The following is a 21,888-nucleotide window of genomic DNA, read 5'->3' as shown; positions in this document are numbered from 1 at the left end:
TTAACCAATATCAATAAATACACAGACCCCTTACACCTAATTTTAAGTCACAGTTTATATTATAACTCCATGAAAATGAAATAGCCTTTCAAAATCTATTGTGGCAAAATCTGAAACATGTCAAAAATGCATTGGTATATCAAAGCGTAAGCATTCCTCTTATTAGACCTAAATTGCAGGCTTCAAGTTCATTGCCTGAAAACTTCCACACTTTACAGTTGACAGTGTGGTAAAGCTATTCACTTTCAAGCTAAAACTTGTTTATGCAGGTGGACTTAGAAGCATTTGTCTCAACTCGAGTTCCGTGTAATTCTATAAAGCACGTCTACATTGTTGCGTTTGACTCACTTTCCAGATTCAGATTCCTGCAAACAAAAAAACCTCAGGGTACTTTACATATTGTTACCCTCCAATGCTTCCACTTTAGTTGATTTTTGATTATTTAGTTAAGAGAATAAAGTTGGCCAACTTGTGCACCCGAGTCAAGCCCTTCTTTCATAAATATTTATAAAGATAATCAGCATGTCAAGGGGTTTGATTTGATACAACTGTTGCCAAAATAAAGAATACTTGGTAAATCACACCAAAGTAAATATTTTTGCAGTCAGCCACTTTATCAGCCAAATGTTTACAGATGAGCTTCTTGGGTGAATAATTAATTCAGTGAAAAAATGTGTTATGCTTGTTTTCTTAATAAATAAGACTTTGGACACAGTGCTTATAAAAAAAAAAAAAAAAAGTACTGTAATAAATAATACGACAGATCTTTAAGGTCAAAAATTCAACACCGTTTTTCTTTATTATAAATCAATACATTTTTTTTGTTTTATATAAAAAGAGCAAAGAGAGGCTCCAAATAAAACCATTGCAGATGTAAACCAAGTAGATCTGGTTACCTCTTACACTTAATCCCTGTCACAGACCTTGATTTCTCATCCCAAAGCCATCGCCTTTAGATCAAAATCCATCTGTAGGTTAGAAAGGAATGAGGTCGACATCAATCTCCACGCAAAGCATTCCAAATATAGCAAGTTAGCATGCTATTGGACTTTGTGCAATTCGTTACAACTCTCGCCAGCAGCAGTCAACATTATTTGTGAAGTGTGCAGATCAATTTTTTAGAAGCAGTGAATGCTCAAACTCCTGAAGGTAAATAATAAAAGCTTCACATGGTTCCCAGTGTGGAAAGTCTAGAACGTGACACAGGTTAAATTAACATCTTCTGTCCAGAAATGACTTTGACCTAATCACCAATGATTTGCTGAGTTACAGTTTTTCCTAACATGACATCAATTAGGCAGCTGAGATAAACCGACACCCCTCCAGTCCATTACGCACACGTTAATGCTTCTCAGGAATAGGAGGATACAGGAGGTGGAAAGGAAGCCTATTGGCTGCTTACACAAGCGCTCAGGCTGCTCACTGCACTCAAAGACACATCACAGAGGCAAGGTCTGTTACCATGGAAACCAGGTACATTCTGAACCCTACCTTGAAAGTTAAATGAATTGGGTGCAAAATCTAATGCTCGATCCAATTTGTTACAAAGATAAAAATGTAACCAATTCATCTCAACAGCACTGCAAATTCAAACATCCTACATTCCCAGGTGGGACATTTTTAGAAGCCCAGACTATATCGAGGTTCTCCCGTTAAGGAGTAATGGACCTATTTGCGAAACTGCCAAAATTTCCTTTGGATTTAAAAACCCTTTTCCCTCCCAAGAAAATGTGTAAGCAGTGTTATCAAGTCAAATCTGTAAGAAGTTATGGCTTCCTGTTACCTGCTTTAAACCAAGCTGTTGCTTAACTCATTCTGCTGGGTTATGGTAGGTAGGTGTTCAATAAAATGGAGCACATGTCAGATCAACAAAAAGGAAAAAAAAAAAAAACATGAGCAAAGACAAGGTCAACAATAAGTTAAATAGAAGTGCGTAAAACATAACAGTTAGAGCCCTTTTAGAAAACCAAACAAATGGTTGCAAAGCAGAAATCCCATCTGAACTGAAGAGGACAGCTGCATGAATAATACTCATAATCAGCCAATGAGTCACAGCTGTACTGATCACCTATCGGTCAATCCCGCCCCTCCGTTACAAATACCACTTGTTACCGGTCAGTGGCCCCCCCCACGTCTGTGAGCCACGGCTTCCCTCTGTTTCGATTCTGTCCGTGCTGGGCGAACACTCCGTCTCAGTACACATTCCCTCTTTCTCCTCTTCCTTCGCCATCAGTGCCTGTTCCTCCCTTTTCCTGCGCTCCAACTCCCATTCTACAAAGGTGTCGAATAGGCTAGGCCAGGCCTCGTCCTCGCTGTAGTTGCTCAGATCAGGCCCGATAGCCTGGGTGAAATTGAGGAACATGTTCCACGTGTCCCGCGAGATGCCCCGAATACCTGACGGGTTCTCAGCCAGGAAGTCCAACCAGTGCTCCAGTATCATGGGCGTGTCCTGGGTGAAAACCAGCCGCCAAAGCGCTATGGCGATGTCTCGCTGCAGCGAGCGTTGGCCCTCCTCAGCGTCCAGTCCAAACTGAAAGGTGAAGCGGTACAGATCTTTGAAGTTTTCCTCACCCTGGGCCTCCAGAAGCATGCAGGAAAAGCGTGAACAGATGCCCTTGAGGCTGTCCGCCTGGATTGCTTTGCATCCCTCCACAAACTCTTTCCTGATGACACATACAGAACACGAAAGAATATAAGATAAGCAACAGACAACATCTTAAAAGGTCAGACAACACGTAACCAAACAGAATGATTAGGAAATTGATCTCTGAATGAATAAGTATAGCTTGTTATGCTTACAGATGCTGCATGGCCAGAAATGGCTTGATTAAAGATTACCTTCCAAAAAAAAAAAAAAAAAGCTGTGACATTTGAAACGTTTTTTTTTTTTTTTTTTTTTTTAAACTAAACAGAGCTTCAGCAGCATGCATTTGCATGTTGTTTATCAGAGTGCAGCATTGCTCTCAGGATGAAGGAAATATGGGGGAGGGCATTAAGTACCCCAACCAGCAGGCAACCCTATTCATGTGAGCCTTCAGCAGGACGGAGTGCACAGCAAAATCTACTTCCTGTGTGAACCCAACCAGACAGGACAAGTGCTCACGTGTGTACCACTAAATTCAGAAGGCTTACTTCTGGCTTTACACCTCGTTTTCTAAGATATTTTAGGAAAGCAAGACCACAGGATGGGTGTTCAAACTGTAGCATAACTACACAAGGTTTGATAACAGAAATAGAGAGAAGACCTCAGACCCGTAAATTAGTGATGTATCAATGACGCAGCAAATAATACAAAGGAATCTTACATTTCTCTTCATTTTTTGTATAGCTTCTATTGGTTTTGATATGAATTGGCAAATGTTTTAATTACTTCCTATGAACAGTTAGCCTGCTTAAGGCAGCTGGGATAGGAGACAGGACTCTAAAATTTGTTAAACTTCTTGTGAAAGTGTTTTTTTCTAAATCAATGATAGGCATTGTTGAGAAGTGGTTACGGTGTGTTTATTGAGGCTCAATGAGACATTTTTGCATTGGGTTTATATAAAACAAACAGTGTTGTGTTAATTAAAACTGGAAAAGCGTATGCTATAACCACTAAAAGCCAACTGTAAACATTCCTCGGAAATTCCTGGAAAGTTTGAAAGGTGACAAGTACGCATTATATTTGAATGAATAAAACCTGCTGTGCATACAGGTCTTGTTTGTCTTGGGTATTTAACTTAATAAAAAAACATCTTGTGCGGCCTAGGTTAAAAATAAATAATGTATTTTTAATCAAAAAGTTCCAACCAATAAACTCCAGCATCCAGAGCTCCACCTTACCTTGTAAACTTGCACATGGTGGCTGCTTGAAACTTCCATGCAAGAACGAGCACTCGAAACTCGGCTGGGTCCACACACAGATCATTGCAGAACCTCTCCATCCCGTCTTCTAAGATGGCGTCCTCCAGGTCATCCTTGTAACAGAGAAACAGCTCCTCAATGCGCAACATGGACAGTCCATCTCGGTCGTGGCAATCCTCTTTGCGTAGATCCCCCATCACTGCAGGAATGATGGGCGTCTCCACGGTGACCTCTAAGGCTTTGGTGCCATTAGACAGCTCGTTTGTGGCTTTGCTACACGGACCGCTCAGCTCTTCTTTGTGGCCCCCGCTGCTTCCAGCGCTGCCGGCTTTCTTGTGGGACTTGGAGCCGCTCTCCTTGTCTCCACTCTTGCTGCCGAGTGAGGACGTGGGATTCTTACACTTGGTGACACACTGGCCCATGTCTCCCTCCCTGATCCCTCCTCAGTCTTCCTCCTCGCCCTCAGTCCCCGTCTGAACCACCTAGACGCCTCTTCTGTGGCCTAAGGAGACGTCTCAACATACCCTCAGGCCTAAGGAGCGAAACATTTCATTTTAGGAAAATATAAAATGCCATTACATTACATTAGATAATAGTAGAGTCCTCAAATGTGATTTTTTACAATTAAAGACAACTTACCTGTTCCAAATCTGCCACAAGACATCTTCAAATTATGGACCTAGAAAACCTTAAAAAAAAAACAGAACAAACAACTATTTATTAGGGCTGGGATAAACGATTATTTATAATCTAGCGATTATTTTTTCGATGCATCGATTAATCTAACAACTCATTTATCCAGTTCACTTCGACTTGGTTCGATTATTGATTATCTCCCCATTAATTGACTAAGGGTAATTTATACATGTTTATTTACATATCTAAAATGAAAAAAAAAACATTGACCCGCTGCCATCCGGTCACACCTGGGATAAAGGACGAGAGTTATGGGGAACAGCTACCTTCGACGAACAAGTACGTGCCTTCACTGCCTTGTACTTTTGAAACTCAGAGGAGCCACTCGCGTTAGTTATTCTCTGGCGCCGCCGTCTTTGTTTTGGTCAGACGACGTCATCGTCCCGTCCCTACTATTTATACATATGATATATGAATAACAATAATAATATCTAAGGCGTAAACTACAGGTTGACATATTGTCACAATTCCCTGGATGTCATAGGATTATGTATGGATGGAAGTCCACGTATTTATCAGAAAAACAGAATTTGTATGCTGGAGCAAGTTTTCAGAATGGGTTTCCAGCTAAATGGAACAGAAAATATTTAAGTAAAATGCTTTTTACAACTATATCACAGTTTACTTCCACTGAGACAACACTGCAACATCAGTGAAATAAATTGTACTTCCCGTTCACACTGTGGGTGTAATGTCTCCTTTCTGAGGGTAAATAGGTATATACTACTTTGAATAGAAATGCATAGAAATACAGTACATGTAGATACAATATTATTAACCAATTTCATAGTCATTATTATGTGCGCAGACGTATTTAAGTAGCTCACAATAAATTGTAGTCATTTATCATTGGGACCATGAGATGAGTAGATTGTGTAGAGTACTGGATATTAAAATCATATACGTTTCTACTTTTTTCTACTCCTTTTCAAACATGTAACAAGCTTTACTTCCAGGATTTGGTAATCAGTTTATTTTCCTTGTGTTTTCTATATTTTTTTCATTATGGTATATACATTGTTTGTGTTCATGTTCAAAATAAAACTAAATCAAATCAAATTAAAACCTGCGCTGCTGCCCCAGAGGCACAGTCGTACTATGCTACTGATGACTAGAATTAAAAGTGCTACACAAGACACGAGAAAAAACACTAGAGGAATGCACTATTAAAAAAAAAAAAAAAAAAAAAAGACAAACTAAACACCATGAGGATGTAGCAACAGTCATCTATTTCTATTGCAACAACACATGATCCGCAGGCTAAATGTAACACATTTCACAACAATCTAAGTTCCCTATTAATGGGCGAACAATCCACACTATGTATGTAAATATGATATTAATAAATAAACATTTTCTTTAAAATTTTGCTTTTTTTTCTGTTTAAAATATCACAACGATCATTGTGTATCGTCCCGCCCCTTGTAACAAGTTTTTTGGAAGAGATAAACATGCACATTTGTCAAACACAATGCAAATAATATGAGATTTGGTGGGATTTGAGCGTACTTCATTCCTATTGTGCATTTTTGTCATGATTTTGGAACGTTTAGTAATTAGCATCAAATTGGGGAAACCTGATTAAACAGAAACTAAATGGATATGCATATTCTTAAACTGGAATCAATCAAAATACCCAGAAAAAAAACCTGGAAAATTTAGAAACAAAAAATTGGAGGCCTTACGCTATGAACGCCTGCTATTATAAGCCATTTATCCATGTGATTACTTTTCTGACACCTGCTCAAAACCCAAACAGTCAAAAAGACTCTTTTAGTCTGTGAATGAATGGAAACAGAAAGCAAATACAATCCTTCATCATCCTCCAGTGTGAAACTGCATTGGGAAAATTACATGGCATAGTCTAAAGTAGAGCTGTGCTTGTGTCTACACAATAGGCTTTCTTAGACATTACATTAGGGCTTTTTTGAATAAAATAAGTATTGTTGAAAAAGTTGTTTTGGCAAGGCTATACTTTACAAATCCATTCTGTCACACAGGAAAGTGATTTTTAGGTCGTATTAAGAATGTAGAGGCTTTTTATTAGTAAGAAAACAGTGACATCACTGTAATGATCCTATATTTGTTGAGACGTTCTGTTCAAACGGCCTGGTTTTAACATGAATGGCTGAGCAGATGGAGTTACTTACAGCCGGCCCTTCAGATGGCATTATCTTTCTGTTGTGCTCCATCACGGTGACCTTGACATCCACAATGCTGAAAAGACACATTATCTTGTCATCATAAGCAGAAAATGATCGCTCATCATTTCCAAATCTGCAGGTCTATTCTTGTAAACATGCAAAGAGTGTGTAATTTGAGCACCGCCAAATGCCTTTTTCATTTTGAGGAATCGTTTAACAAATGGTTTAGTAGTACATAACTCACTCTAAATAAAAGAAATAACAACCAAGGGCTTTGCTCTGTAGCCAGCTCAGTGTAATTAACATACAGTATCAAACACGTGGATCACTGGAAAATCACCTTCAAACTCAGCGTCGGACCAAACCCACTTCAGTGATCCCTGCTCTGGGCATGTAAGGGCAAAGCTCCCTCTCTCAGGTTTACCATTGATAGCCTCAAGTCACTTCCCTCACATGTGTCAGTGACTCAGCGATTACTAAAATATAAATATTATATTCAAAGATATCCAAAACCAACACAATAAGAGTTCAACACAATCACAGAAAGCTATTGAGCACTTAGTTAGCATTTATTTACCCTGAAAAACATGTTTTGTTTGACTTGTTTAAGTTTTCACTAAGCTACAACTTGGTTTTGTGAACCAAATATGAAGTTCTGCTTTGACAAACCAGATGTAAACTTATTTTCCTGATCAACGGTGACTTTGGTTGAATTATTATTATTGTTAGTACGTTATTTATTTCAATCTTTATTCACACAGGTATACTCCCATTGAAACAATGCAGTCTTTGTTTCCACCTGTCTGCATATGTCTTACGAGACTATTAACTTGGTTTTCCTGAAATGAAACTGTTAGACTTTTACCCGCATGTTAAACCACTCCATATAATGGACATAATAAATAACTTGTCGAATAACTTGGCTTTGTCAAAAGCAAAAAGTTGAATCTCTCTTGTTCATCAAAACTAACCACACGTCAGAATGTCTAGGAACTGTTTATAATATCTTTAGATATGGCAGGTAACTAATCCTTTACATAATTTGGCTGAAGGTTTCAATGATTTTACTAGCTTGTAATTTAGTGATGTATTCAAAACTGTCTGTTAACCTAATCAAAGTGGCTAGCCATACGTAGACATACGATAACCCCCGTTGCTATTCGTATGTGTCCGATGACGTTACCGGAAGTCATGTGACCATTCTGTACGGACAAAAAATGGCTGAACAAGCGATACACGTACAAATTCACGGTGGCAAGAAATACAAATCCACTTCAGAAGTTTAGGGTTAGGGATAGTTAGTCTGTAACGTAGTTTAGGGTTAGGGTTAGTTAGTAGCGTAGGTTAGGGTTAGTTAGTCCATAACGTAGTTTAGGGTTAGGGTTAGTTAGTAGCGTAGGTTAGGGTTAGTTAGTCCATAACGTAGTTTAGGGTTAGGGTTAGTTAGTAGCGTAGGTTAGGGTTAGTTAGTCCATAACGTAGTTTAGGGTTAGGGTTAGTTAGTCCGTAACTTAATTTAGGAATCTACGTATTAATAGCAAACAGAAGTAGTAGCCTATGAGGGGCACGTACGATTACAAAAATTCATAAATGCATAGCATGTCCGTAACGTACTTTAAGAATCTACCTATTACTAGCAAACAGAAGTACAAGTACGCTGCCTGGGTGGTCATGCTCCTTGCCTTGGTTGTCAACCACCGTAAAACTACACAGAAGAAGAAGTATGTTGCCTTTTAGTCACGTTACCTAAACTGGCCAATGAGGGGCGCTACGACCGGGTAGAATGTCGGTATATTGATACGTCTACGTGTGGATAGCCACTGCCTAACCTAATTCATTATCTGAACTCCAGATTATGTATAATTTTGTTTCATAGTTAGCAAGTTCATTCCTGATTTGTCATAGTTTTTAAATTTAGAAATGGCAAATTTTGAGTTTGAGTAAACTATTACAATTTATTAAGATGTGAACTGAATCCGCATGTTGAAATGGTTACTTACAATGTTAATAGGCAGTGGCTATCCACACAGTTGCCATATCAATATACCGACATTCTGTCCGTACGTAGCGCCCCTATTTGGCCAGTTTAGGTCGAGTGATAGGTCAGTCATTGGTCAGTTTAGGTCACTAAAAATTGTTGCGATATTGGGTTATAACCGAACCCTAAGACGCTACGTACGTGTTCTTCGGTAACCGTACCAATAGCACCAGGGGTTGTCCGTACAGCAACCGTACAAATAGACACTTTCATGTTAATATGGTGTAGAAAGTGTCTATTTGTATGGTTGCCTTACGAACAACCCCCGGTGCTATTGGTACGGTTACCAAAGTACACGTATGTAGCGTCTTAGGGTTAGGGTTGGGGTTAGGATTAGGGTTAGTCTTAGTCACGTTTCCAATAACTGGCCTATCACGTGACCTAAACTGGCCAAATAGGGGCGTTTACGGATAGAATGTCGATATATTGATAGGCAACTGTACGGAAACTGGTAGAAGTCAAAACAAAGACAAGGAAACTAATTCCTGTATTTTGAATTGAGCCTGACCTTATCTAAACTAATGACAACTCGTGCTTTAGTTTGACTAAATAACTAATTAGAGCAGATTATTAATTGGAAATATTAGACCATCAGAGTGTGATTTTGTTTTTTAGTTTGGTCTTGTTTGCAGTGTACAGGTTCACATGGTTAAAATATACAACATATTTTTTAGTTGAGCCAGTGATGACTCGTCATTTAGGGTGCGTTTAATTAATAATTGGGGGTAGTTAGTTTAACTCGGGGTAATTGGTTTTATTTAAGCTTAGTGTCAGTTAAAGGTAACAGTTGAACAACACTGGGATTTAGATACAAATAACACTAAAAAAGGTTAAAGAGCAGAAACATGATTAAAGAGCCAAACAGCATGCCCCATTGCCACAGAGTGGTATTTGTTAAATAACAGGACTTAAATCCTAACCGAATACACGGTGTCAGTTCTGACGGACACACAGAACCGACACTGGGCCGTTTATCCCCCGAGCCCCGGCCCTGCCTACGACGTCGCCATCGCTAGCTAGCTTCAGCTCGGTATCACAAAGTTAGCTCCTGGCTAGGCTAGGTCCTCTCCGAACAAGACTTCGAATAACACCGGTCAAAATTCAGAAACAAACTCACCTTTCCTGGACGATGTACTGCATTTGACCTGGATGTTCATCACCGTGGAGATGCCAGGCCAAATGAGGAAGTTAAGATCATTCCGGAAAAGAAAACGCGAGCTGAGGCAAACTCGTAGCGTTAGGTCAGACTGCTAGCGGACTAGCATTCAGCTGGTAAAAATAAAACTTTCACATCAGTGTCGAGTCCTGCTCGGTCTACTGAAACAAAGCCAGCCTGGAGCTTATGGACAGAGGTGTCCGGTGCTGGTGGATGGGTCGGTACCGAGCAGGGAGTCACACAGAGGGGTTTGGACTGAGGCAGCCCATGTCTTTGTGCTTCCTCTGTTAGTCATTGAGTGGAGCTGCGATGGACATTTCCCTGCATCACTTCCTCTCCTGCTGCTAACAGCTGATCCACAGCTCTCCTAGGATAGCATCTTCACCCAGCCTTTACCACTACTGCATCATCATCATCATCATCATCATCATCATCATAATAATATATATTAAAGTCAATTTATCATGACATTTTTAAGTTAAATTGAAACTTCTTCAGCCGCTTTCTCCCAATGCATTTGTCTGATCAAACTCCAGGTGAGCTGATCACTAGGATTGGTTACACTGGTACGCATTTTCATTTTTTAAATGTATTTATTTTTTCCAGATTTTTTAATTTAATAGTTTTTATCTCAATGGTCTGTTTGAGACACCGTTTAACTCATTTAACATAAATATGACAAAATTATACATATTTATCAACACCTAAATCCCGATTAGTGTCTGTAAATTTAAAGTCTAGGAATGTAACCGAAAAAAAAGATATTTCTAATACAATTTTGAAAAATTGTTGGAGGGATGGTGTTTAACAAAAAGTTTAAAGACGGCGTTGATATTAATTGAAATGAATCCTTTACAAATCACATAGATATGAAGGCCTTCTCTTTTAATTTTAGCTTCCTTTTTTGTCTTTATCCACTTAATTTTATTCTCATATTTGTTTTTAAAACACATTTGTCATACTAGGTCAAAATATAAATATTTCATTTTATAATTACAAATATATACAAATGTGCATAAAAACAAACGACAATCTTTTTAGGTTTTAATTCGATTACATTCATTTTTTTAAATTTTTTTTATGTCGTATATATCTTTTATTTTGTTTTATTTTGTAAGGTCCCAGCGACGTAACTCGATTTGTTGGTGTACGTCATCATTGTGCGACCGATGTGTGTCGCTCTCCTGTAAACATAGCAGGTTTTTTGACGCGGTCAGATCGGTCAACATTGAAATCACTGGTCAGTAATTATTTGGCTCAAGGGCATTTTTTTTTGACGCTCATGAATATTTTGTGTGTAATTCACATCATTTGCTTTAATATGCCCAGCTGAGTTACATTAATTGCGTTATTTTCCACAGCTGCACTTAATTATATCAGAACACGCCGTGATATTTCGTTTATATTTTGCTGTTGTGGAGATTTCTGTGAGTTATTGGGTCATCTAGTGACCAATAATATAATCAGATACTGGCAAACCAAAAATATTCCACTTCCATTCACTCATTTTTGTTTACACTTGAATTAAATCCAGGGGGCACATACGACTCTTTTTGTCCTCAAATGGTAGGAATGACATGCATTTAATCAACAATCCCCACTATCTACAATTCCCAGTGGTACATTTTATTTGGAAAAACATGAATAAATAAATACAAATCAACTTAAGTGCAAGGCATTCAGTAACACACATTAGGAATTGAATTATTTGGTGTTTCTATGTAATATGCGATTTCTTTGTCGTTTTTACCCTGCAAAATGTTTCTGCTGACTAGATTGAATGCCCCGATTGGGCAGATTTGGCCTGTGAACCTTGAGTTTGACACACATGCCCTAGAAAGTAATGCGTACCTGACTGGCATCAAACATGCCACTGATCTTTAGTTAGAATGACAGGTTTTACTTTGTTTCATTCTGTGTAAGGTACCTGCTCGTCTCCTCAGGCCTGATGACAGCCTCCGCTCGTAGTACAGTTTTGTCGCTGTACATGAGGGTGTTTCGCACCGCCCGACTCTGGCAAGCAGCGAGTGGTGTCACGGGTGACACGGAGACTGAGAGAAAGTACATCATCCAGGAGGCTCGCACACTGTTCAGGCAGAACCAACAGGTGTTGAGGAGAGCAACCTTCTGTCCATAGAAGAAAATAAAAAGTGTACTGCCAACTCAATCAATAATGTTTAATGTTGTTATTTTTCAGCTCAAAGATCAAGAAGCCATAAAGAAGTGTATCGAGGAATGCGAAGCCAGGATAGAAATAGGTAATATGTAAAATATGCTGCTTACGCTTCACTTACCTGACGTTATCCTGTCCAGAGATAAAACCATGAATGTATGAAAAGGGCTTCCAAGTGCCGTATTGATCTGAATTACATTTTTGCCATATTAAGCAAAACAAATAATACTGTATTGGGTCAAGATCATGTAGTGAAATTGAGCTTTGGCAGAACTATTGTGAAGCTTGATCAGCTGAAGGTTGGTTTGTTTGTTGCGCTCCAGATGTGTGACACGGCCAGGTGCTAAATGGCTTCCTCGAACTGGGTTTCACAAAATATCAATGTGATATTGGCAAAAAAAAAGTTCTTTTAAATCAAAGTTGTATCATTAAAAAATGCTTAAGAAGTTTTTGTAAATGTAGACATTAAGATCCAGACTCCAAAACTACTACATACATGAGCTTGGACTGGAATAAAACACAGACTTCAGTTGAAACACACATTCAATGAAACTACGGTATTTTCCCATGCTTATATCACATGACTGTAGTCATTTACAATATAATTATTGTTGAATGAACATTCAATTTATCCAAAATCCTCTAATTTTATTCAAATTATTTCACTAAATGTCCCCAATTCGAATAAAAAATTGGTAAAAAAAAAAAAAAAGAATGAAATTTGAGTAAATTTAAATTTAAGGTCACTTATTGCTTGGATATTGTCCATGTCTTACATATTTTACATATTATTGATACGTAGAAGTACAAACTTGGGCATATTGATGTTTATATTGCTCAGTTTCTCAACAATCACCTGCATCCCACTTAACACCAAATTGGTCCAGATTCGGTCCTTGCACTAGAATGAGTTTGAGACCTCTGGTATATGGTATAAAAAGCATTTTAGCCCAGTATATTCTTCATTGATTTTTATAATGTCAATGTTAATTGTTTCCCTTTTGTTTATTTTGTTTATTCTTTAAGGTTTACACTACAGAAACCCTTATCCAAGGCCTGTGAGTATCAAACCAGACACCTGTTTTCTAGTTCCTCCTTGTGTCCATACGATTAACTTTTGGTTTGCTCCTATAGACCTACCTTCCACCATTTGGACTGGCAACGCAGAAAGGAAGGAAACTGAAAGCTCAGCAGCGTCTGAGAAAGCAGGCAAAGCCAATTTACTTGCAGTCCCATGATGAGACCTGAGCTTTGATATATTTGTTCGGCAGAAGTTCAAACTACAGTATGGAGGAAAAGTGACCGCAGAAGCTTAATGTATATGCTGAGCTTAAAAAACTGCCATCATTCTGGAAAAAGCTTCTTCTTCTTGTACTTTGGGTGGTTGGGTGGTTGAGCCATCAGCTGCAACATTAATGTGACCTGTACTCAATAATATTATGCATAAATGTTATTTATAAAAAAAAATGTCTTAAAATCCAATGGCTCATGGTTTTTGTTTAATGTTTAAACTTGTGTTAATTGCAGTAGCACAGCGTCGCAAGGAGACAAAGCAACGAGAGCGACGCCCAGTAAAAGACAACAAGACTAAAAAATGGAACTGTGTGTTTTCTCTAAACAACACTGAGGGAAAAAAAAACTGTGTCAGAAGTCGAAGCAGTTAGAGAGGTTTTGATGATATCACAAGCAGATGTGAGTTTGTCCCAGTTTTAGGAAATGTGGTCATGATGCTTAACTGAAGCTAAACAACAAAGCAAAGGATGTGATCTGCTATGTGAGGAAAAACCCAACTATAACAGTATTGTCATGTTTCATGATAAAACAAATATATATAAAAACTATTATTTTTTTTAAACGACTAGATAAGTGATTCTCAACTCGTGGGTTGCGGACAGCTGTTCAAAAATAAATAATAGCTGACTTAATGTCTCATGTTGGACGTGTCTTTTATTTTGAAAGAAACTTTTCTTTTGACAGGCATGCTGTGAAATGCATGTTGCACTTGAAAATATATGAATCTATGTTTTAAAAAAGATTATACAGTGTTTTTCAACAGCTATTTTTGAAAAACTAAATGTGGTTGAAATTCTGAAAAAAAAAAAAAAGTGGGTCGCGATCAGAAAAATCAAATTACTGTGAATTTTCATTGTAATCACATAAGAATGCAATTTAGCAGGAATCGAGCATGTAGTCTGTTGTGACACAAGTGATTTTTCTTCTTTTTTTTACTACCATGTCAATGAGTTCAAGGATTCCAGGCACAAAACTAAAGGGCATTAATGGTGATGTACACAGATGTTTGGTTTGTTAAAATCTATTAAAGGAGACAGAAAACTAATAATCTAAATGACAAAGAGTGCAATAACATAATCTTGTACTTGTTTTTAGGAAATATCGGCAATCTTTTTTTTTTTTAAATTTTTTTTTTATCCCGGTTAAATCAAGCAACCCCTGCTTGGATATTATAAAGTGAACATGATGAAACATCTAGTGAGAAAACTATGCCTTGGTTTTCAGAGCTGCATTTTAACCACCAGGGGTCACACCTGACTTAGGATTTGAGCTTTGAGTGAAATGGATCTACTGTCTAATAAACAGTGAGGATAGATCAATGAAGATTTAAAATTAATGTGAGACATTAAAGAAACACTAAACACATTTTTTTTTTTTTTTTTTTTTTATGAAACTCTTATGTCAATATTTTTTAAACAAAATAAATTCTTACTAGACAGACAATATTGGGTTAAATTTGCTGATGCACAATGCCACACAGGCCCATTTATTAACAAACAATATTTGCCATATGTTTCTCCTCTAAGGGACAGCACGTGTGAGTGAGTTCTGTAGTGTGACTTGTTTAGGGGAAGGTCTCGGTTAGGACGCACTCGGCTATCTATCTAACTGTGCTTTTTATGCTGTTCTGAGAAGTAGTGAATGCAGCAACTCCTAAAACGAGTATTTGAATACAAAATAAGCTATAAAATAAAAATATATTCATATAGGCGATATTGTAATTTTCTATATCGCCAAAATAGAAATCTCAATATATTGCCCAGGCTAACTGTGACAGGCATTACCCTTAGTAAATGTTTTTCGAGTTGGATCCTCATGTTTTAGTTGTTCTGTGTACTTTAAAAATGTTTTTTTAATTTGTTTCAATAACCTTACATTAATCATGTGTGTCCACCTTTAGTTATTGCTGCTAATGTGAAGCTTCTGTTGCTTAAGGTCATGCATCTTCTCCCGCTCACCTGTAGTCGGGTCCCGGGGGCAGCATCCTTAGCAGGGAAGCCCAGACTTCTTTCTCTCCCGCCCATTCCTCCATCTCTTCCTGGGAGAGCCACATATGTCAACAAAATAACAAAGGAAGTACACATCGCCCAGATTGACGCTACCGCAGCGCCACCCAGGGGCCTCACCTGGGATTGGGGCCCGAAGGCCAGCACCTGGCGCTCCCTTCCCATGGGACCCGGCCCATTATGTGGGCTCATCACCCACAGGAGGGATTGCATGGGGCCCCTGCATTGTGGGTAGGGCAGCAGTCCAAGGAGGGGTAGACTACTTGTAGGGCTGGGCAAAAAAATAATTTGATCGATTTATCGAATTTTTAGATAAAAACAATTTTTACTTAACAAATTTGACAGTTTTTTCGGACTTTTTCACATTACCTCCTTGTGGGTTACCGTAGCGCGATGTGAGCCCGGCCCCTCTTTGTTTACATGTGTTTACCCTTTGAGTAGACTATATGTGTGTCACAGGCATTTTTAATCTTTTATTCGCACTATGATGAGATGCTAAGGGAAGAGTTTATTATTATATTATATATTATAATATATGTAGTTATCTGATTTGATTTCTTAATCAGAAAATTTAAGCTACTGTGAAGTTGCTGTTGCACTTTTGCTTAAACCTGGGTTAAAGCTTGAAATTGTTGAATGACAGAGTCTCATTTACTTTTTATTTTGGGATCGTTCTATGTATTTTAACTCTTGAGGACAATCACAGCAATGAAGTTGCACTTTTGACAATATATCTGATGTTTGCAGTCATTTTTAAGTGCATTGAAAAAAAATAATAATAATCAAAAAACGAATCGAAACTCCAATTTTTCTTTAAAAAATCTGAGATTTTTTTTTTAGCCCTAGCTACTTGTAAAGCTAACTGTAAGTTGAGATGAGTAACCCTGAAAATGCTGTTAACTAAGCTGTTGTGAACATGTGAAATGTAAGTTTAGATATTGAAAGAAACAGTCGTAAGCATTAGGTAAAGTGACGAAATGAAAACTTCTTAAGTAACAAAGGCTCGCTCCTGAATTATAGGAAAATATTTAGTGATCCCAAAATGTGCATTCGACACGCTTTCAGGCCACTTGTCTCGTTGCTGGAGGCGACTCCCACCCACGATTTTTTTCCATCAACTACAAAGAGGAAGGTTGTGTTTCCTGTCATGGCTGCCTGTCATGGTGGCCTCACTGCCTGTCTGTCTGGCCAGTGGCCAGCCAACACTTTTTCCATTTTTGGCTGATGAGATGCTAGAGTCCTTTCACTACACACTCTTTCACCTCCTGCTGTGTTTCACCGACTCATCTATGCCCCAAACCTTCACCTGCCACAGCAGCGCTCCATCCACTGAAGATGTAAACTAAGCTAGCACAACCTGAACGCAGCCTCCTGCATTATTCATCGGCCTTCTTTAATGAGTTTTCCATCCACCTTCATGCAATTAAAACACTATTACTGTCTTTGATATATGTAGCTATTTATTATTTATTTTTATTTATTCAGTTCATTTCCGACATGGTTGCAATCACAGAAAATCATTTTGACATTCAGAGTAAAATCACATCATTGTTTTTTTTTTTGTTTTTTTTTTTTGTCCTTTTGCATGCCGGAAAGGGTGACGGAAAAAAGCATTTTGCTTATCCAGATTCGTACCCTGATTTGAACACAGATAATTTTACATCAAACCTCGTTTCTTCCCTAGTCAAACATTCTCATCTTCTTCATAATTTCATCTTTTCATTAACGATTTTTTTTTAATTATTATTATTATTATTATTATTTTTTGTCCTTTTTTATGTGATGTGTTCTCGTCTGCAGTCATTGTTCCTGTTGTTACTCCTCCTCACTGTCCTTTTTTTCCGTATCTCCTCGAGCTTTCTTTTCCAGTCGTTGTTTACGTTCCTCCAACTCTCCAAACGAAAAGTCCTTCTTCTCTCGGAGTACCTTCATATCCTCTGAAAGTCGCCTCAGCATACGATGCATCAGAAAGACACATGCACATACACATACCCCCATCATTAGCAGGCCAAAGATCATGACCCCTAGCAGATAGATGTCCTCCACATCTTCCACTGTCAGCAGGGAGAGACAGAGCATCTGGCTTCTCCCTCGTGCATCCATGACATATCCACTTGGGTATGTGTCCTTTGGACACGCTGGTTCGTGCTGTAGTAATTGCCTGGTCGTGAAGATTTTGTCGATGGCGCTCAATGACCAGTTGACCAGCTACATTCTGTTGAAGTGTTACTTTTAGGGATGTGCATGATAAATATTATCCAACATTATAATTTTGCCTTATAGTGTCCTAAAAACTACCACAGCATACTTTTTATTTAATTTTTCTAGCACAGATTTATATATATATATATATATATATATATAATTTCTCTTCTGTCTCGTTGCCTAAAAGCTATAGTGTATCTATCACACACAGATGACATGTTTGTTTACATGACCATGATCATGAAAAGGAGGACAGCTAAATATTTCAGAGCTTCTTCAAGTTACTCAGCAGCCCTCGCCCTGTGACCCAACACCAGTGTGACCCAGCAATCCCAGTCTTCCTTAAACACCGCTGCAGGGCAGTGGATGCTACTTGTAAGAACATTACTGTGGTTGTAAATGTATTCACTTCATCACTGTTGACATCATTACAATTAAAGACGTTTTCACTTTAATACTGGAAGTATGAATGATCAAATCAAAATGACTGTACTATTTCAAAAATGATAATAATTGTTTGTTTTTAAATTTAATTTAGAGAATCTTAAAATGCCAACAGGAGTAAAAAGTTAAGGGCAAACATTAAATTTTATTATTGTATATATATATTATTATTAATATAAATTGATTATAGTTGTTATTATGATTATATTATAATGCATAATATTAATAATTATCATATGTTATTATATCACTGTAATATAATATGATTTTCATATTGGATAGGTATTTTTTTATATATTGTATATATATAATAAAATCATTCAGTAAAATTATATTTACATTATGATGTCTATAGTATCCAAAAGGGCGCTCACTTTAAAATTATATTCAATATAATGTATTTTACTGTTTGTCAGTTGAAACTGCTTTTTTTTTTAAAAATATATAAAATAATGATAAACCTATTTTTTCACATTATATTTCAACTCAACCATTATGTCATATCCACTCTTGCACAGCACTTACATGTGAGTTTATGTTTAGTTTTAGTTGACTTAAGCCCTTGTGTCCTGCTTTTGGTTTTTCTGTGAATCTTTTGTTTATTCTGTTTAGTTTGAAACATAGCTTACACCTCACACTCAGTCCCAACTTGCAAATACTTCAACAGAGGGGTCCCTGACTTCAGTTGTCTTAGCCTAATTCAAACCTTTCTTTGAAAGCATTAAATGGTTTTAAAGGCAAGACTCTATCTGTGTTAAAGCAACAAGAGGAGAGAAGGCAAATGTATAGAGCATTCTATTTACAAAGTACAACAGAAAACATTCAACAGTTCATAAATCAATAATAACATTAAAATCAGCAGTAAAGAAAATAAATTAACAATAATATGATTAAAAATCTCCCTCTTAAACATACGCAGTAGAAGAAAAGTGTGGCTTTAACTGAGATTTCAAAATGTTCACATTGGCTGCAACTAAAAGCAGCATCACCATTATTTTTGCTGTAAACTCTGGGCTCCACTATCTGACCTGTCCATAGATCTGAAACACCAGCTGGGCTCAGACCTGACTAACATCTCACTGATGGACTCTGGAACCAAACCCATTCACATATTTACATAGTTGTATTTAATTAAATAAAAATGATAAATCACGGTTGGTTTAGTTAGCTTTGAACCTCATTAAAGTCAGGTTAGTGCCACTAAAGTACAAACGCCTTCCTCGTGTTTACAAGACAGCGTAAAGTAGCAACAAACACGCTTGATATTTATTTAATGGTGGTTATCAGGACAGCTGATCTTAATGAGGGCTGACCACATCAGAGCAGGAGTTGCATTTCCTGATTTACAAGTGTCTATTTACCCCAGGCTAGCTCCCTATCACATTACTGTCCAACACCTGCAATGTTTCTACAATATCACCATTTCCCCCCCTGTGCTTCCTCTGCTTTCTCCATCTGCTCTATTTTCCTGAGGGTCTCTTTGAAGCCCCTGAATAATGCACGTGGGGTGGAGGGCTGAGTGGAGCTTCTGATGGATCACCTTCCTCCTTTGGGATCTGATGTGTTCTTTGTTCACTGAAGCATATTTGTCACAACGACGCTTTTCTGGAACATTGAGGAACAATGTCGACATTGCTTAACGAGAACATTCAAGCTCTAGTCGAAATCCACCGTGTGATCAAAAACTGTATTTTGGATCATTTTTGATGCATCTTCAACTGCCTCCTCCTGCAGGAAGGCAGCGTGTATCTGTGAATCCATGAGTGGTGAAAGTGACAGAGGATGCTGAATGCTGACAGTGGCTGGAGGTGCTCAGTTTCAGGTGGCCAGCATTGTATAGTCAGCTGGTAACCCGAGCTGGAATCCCCTTCAAGGGCATAAGCAGTCTAACGCTTCATAACGCGCAACATCATGTCATGCAATGCATGTGCAAATGCTTCTGATAAAACATTTGTGCCTTTTCCTCCAAAGGTGTTGAAGAGCATCGAGACGTGAAAATGAATTATCACAGGTTTTAATGTGCGATGTTCTGCACATCCTTTATGCAGCCCTTGTTATGAGAGACAAGGCACTGATGATGATGACGATGAGGCCTTCTAATTTTAGTAGTCTCCAACAGCTGTTGGTTAATTACCGGCCATGTTAGCATATGTTTAGAATATATCAAATGAAAGATTTCGAATAGATAGAGCGTGGTACCTTTGTTTTTGTGTAATAATGAGAATTGTAGAGAGATTCCCAATTTTAATACAAGACTTATCAATACAAAACTCTGTTTCTTACTGTTATATTATTGAGTTATTATTTACCATATGCCTGTTGTCGCATAATGGCAACATACCCACATTTCTATGTGATGAGGTTTTAAATTCTGATGCATCGCTTTGGACATTTTTGTTTTTTGTTTTTTTTTTTTTTGCTCTTTATCTGCTTTTTTACACATTGACACATTTTAAAAACAGTTTTCTAACTGATCACAACTATCAACTTGAAAGAGATTTATGGGGGTGAAAAATGCACATTTTTTAGAAATACATTTTTCTATTTAAAAAACAAAAAAACAAAAAGAGAAGTTGTCAGGTTGTAAATCCTCAAAATAAGCCCATGTTAGGAATCATCGCATTTGAAATCAAATGATACCCCTGTAGATGCTTAGAGATACAGTGTCTGTTTTACCGTATTTGGTGTTTAGTTTGGTCTTACGTGCCATGTAATTACAACCACATTTGATCTACAAAATTGAGAAAATGTCCCAATTTCATCCAAAAAATAGTCAAATGTATGGATTATGCATATTGTCTGTGATGACACAGCACATATACACACATTCAGAGGGTCTATAAAAAGAAAGCATGGTGCAGTAAACTCTGCGAGCAAGAATATTGACAATTAACAGCACAATATAGAAATAGCTGCATTTCATGACTCATATCTACTATGTGGTACTGTGTGCGTATTGAAATTGGTCAGCAACGTTATGGACTATATAGGTTCAACCATTCCATACATTGATCAGCAAAAAAAAAAAAAAATGACTTGGAAAAGCCACTTATACAGTTTAGATCAGAGTCATAAATAAATGATTAATGAGAGTTAGTGTCCAGCTTCATAAACCCGTCCAGATTTTGCAGGTCAAGGGACACCAGGCTGACCTAAATGCTAAAAATACCTCTGGTTAATTAGTGAAGTCATACGATCTGAAAGCTGGATTGGAGACAAATGGAAAGGAGTTGGATCGTAGAAGGATTAATCCTGATCTGTTGCGATGAGCTCAATCGTAGATTTGTACGTATAGATTCAACATCCTATGGAGCAAAACAAAAAAAAAAAAAAAAAAAAGTGTTGTTTCATAAATCGCTGCAAGATAAAACCCCACAGTAAATCAACAATTTCAGCAGTACAGTGCATTTTCATTAGATCTTTACTAAAGCAAATGGCTGAGGGAGAATATCCAAGAATATCCATAAAAAGACAACATGCAACAAATTAGCAGTTGGCATTCAATGTGGGTGATTTGTAATTAAAAAAAAAAAAAAAAAACAGATGCAAGAAAGACTGGCATCCTTTACCTGCTATTAATATCACAATATCTTGACTGAAGTCAGTAACAGTTTATTCAAGTGAAGCAAGTCCTTTTGTGACTAAAACAGGACTAATACCAGTAGTTGTTACTGGTCACCGCTCACTAACATTGCAGCAGCTCTAGTGTGTTTGTGATCTACAGTGATCAAAGGCAACACTTCTGAACACCTGAGCTGGGAAATAAAGACGCCAGGTCAGAATAAACCCGTGTTTTCACTTCCTCATTAAGATTTTCACTTTGATACAGTGAAACACCATGAGAACACCATGGTCATTGTTACAGACCTTTAAGAAAAGACTAGTTCCTA

General features: G+C 37.6%; 2 protein-coding genes across 2 annotated transcripts; one reads left to right on the top strand and one right to left on the bottom strand.

Annotated features, from left to right (window-relative positions):
• Positions 1 to 766: 766 nt before the first annotated feature.
• Positions 767 to 10,264, bottom strand: dcun1d3 (defective in cullin neddylation 1 domain containing 3). Its single transcript, XM_028477057.1, has 5 exons — positions 9,839 to 10,264; positions 6,690 to 6,756; positions 4,483 to 4,531; positions 3,823 to 4,375; positions 767 to 2,663 (listed from the first exon to the last, which is right to left on the bottom strand). The coding sequence occupies exons 4-5, from the start codon at positions 4,263 to 4,265 to the stop codon at positions 2,093 to 2,095; spliced, it is 1,014 nt and encodes a 337-aa protein (XP_028332858.1). The 5' UTR covers positions 4,266 to 4,375; positions 4,483 to 4,531; positions 6,690 to 6,756; positions 9,839 to 10,264; the 3' UTR covers positions 767 to 2,092.
• Positions 10,265 to 11,013: 749 nt separating this feature from the next.
• Positions 11,014 to 13,532, top strand: lyrm1 (LYR motif containing 1). Its single transcript, XM_028476663.1, has 5 exons — positions 11,014 to 11,117; positions 11,801 to 11,984; positions 12,075 to 12,135; positions 13,077 to 13,108; positions 13,185 to 13,532. Exons 2-5 carry the CDS (start codon positions 11,826 to 11,828, stop codon positions 13,296 to 13,298), a joined length of 366 nt encoding a protein of 121 aa, XP_028332464.1. The 5' UTR covers positions 11,014 to 11,117; positions 11,801 to 11,825; the 3' UTR covers positions 13,299 to 13,532.
• The last annotated feature ends 8,356 nt before the right edge of the window (positions 13,533 to 21,888 follow it).

The sequence above is a fragment of the Gouania willdenowi genome, chromosome 19 (assembly GCF_900634775.1).
Source record: "Gouania willdenowi chromosome 19, fGouWil2.1, whole genome shotgun sequence".
NCBI classification, from domain to species: domain Eukaryota; kingdom Metazoa; phylum Chordata; class Actinopteri; order Blenniiformes; family Gobiesocidae; genus Gouania; species Gouania willdenowi.
The sequence above is the reverse complement of the archived record's forward strand: the minus strand, read 5'-3'. Positions and strand labels throughout refer to the sequence as shown.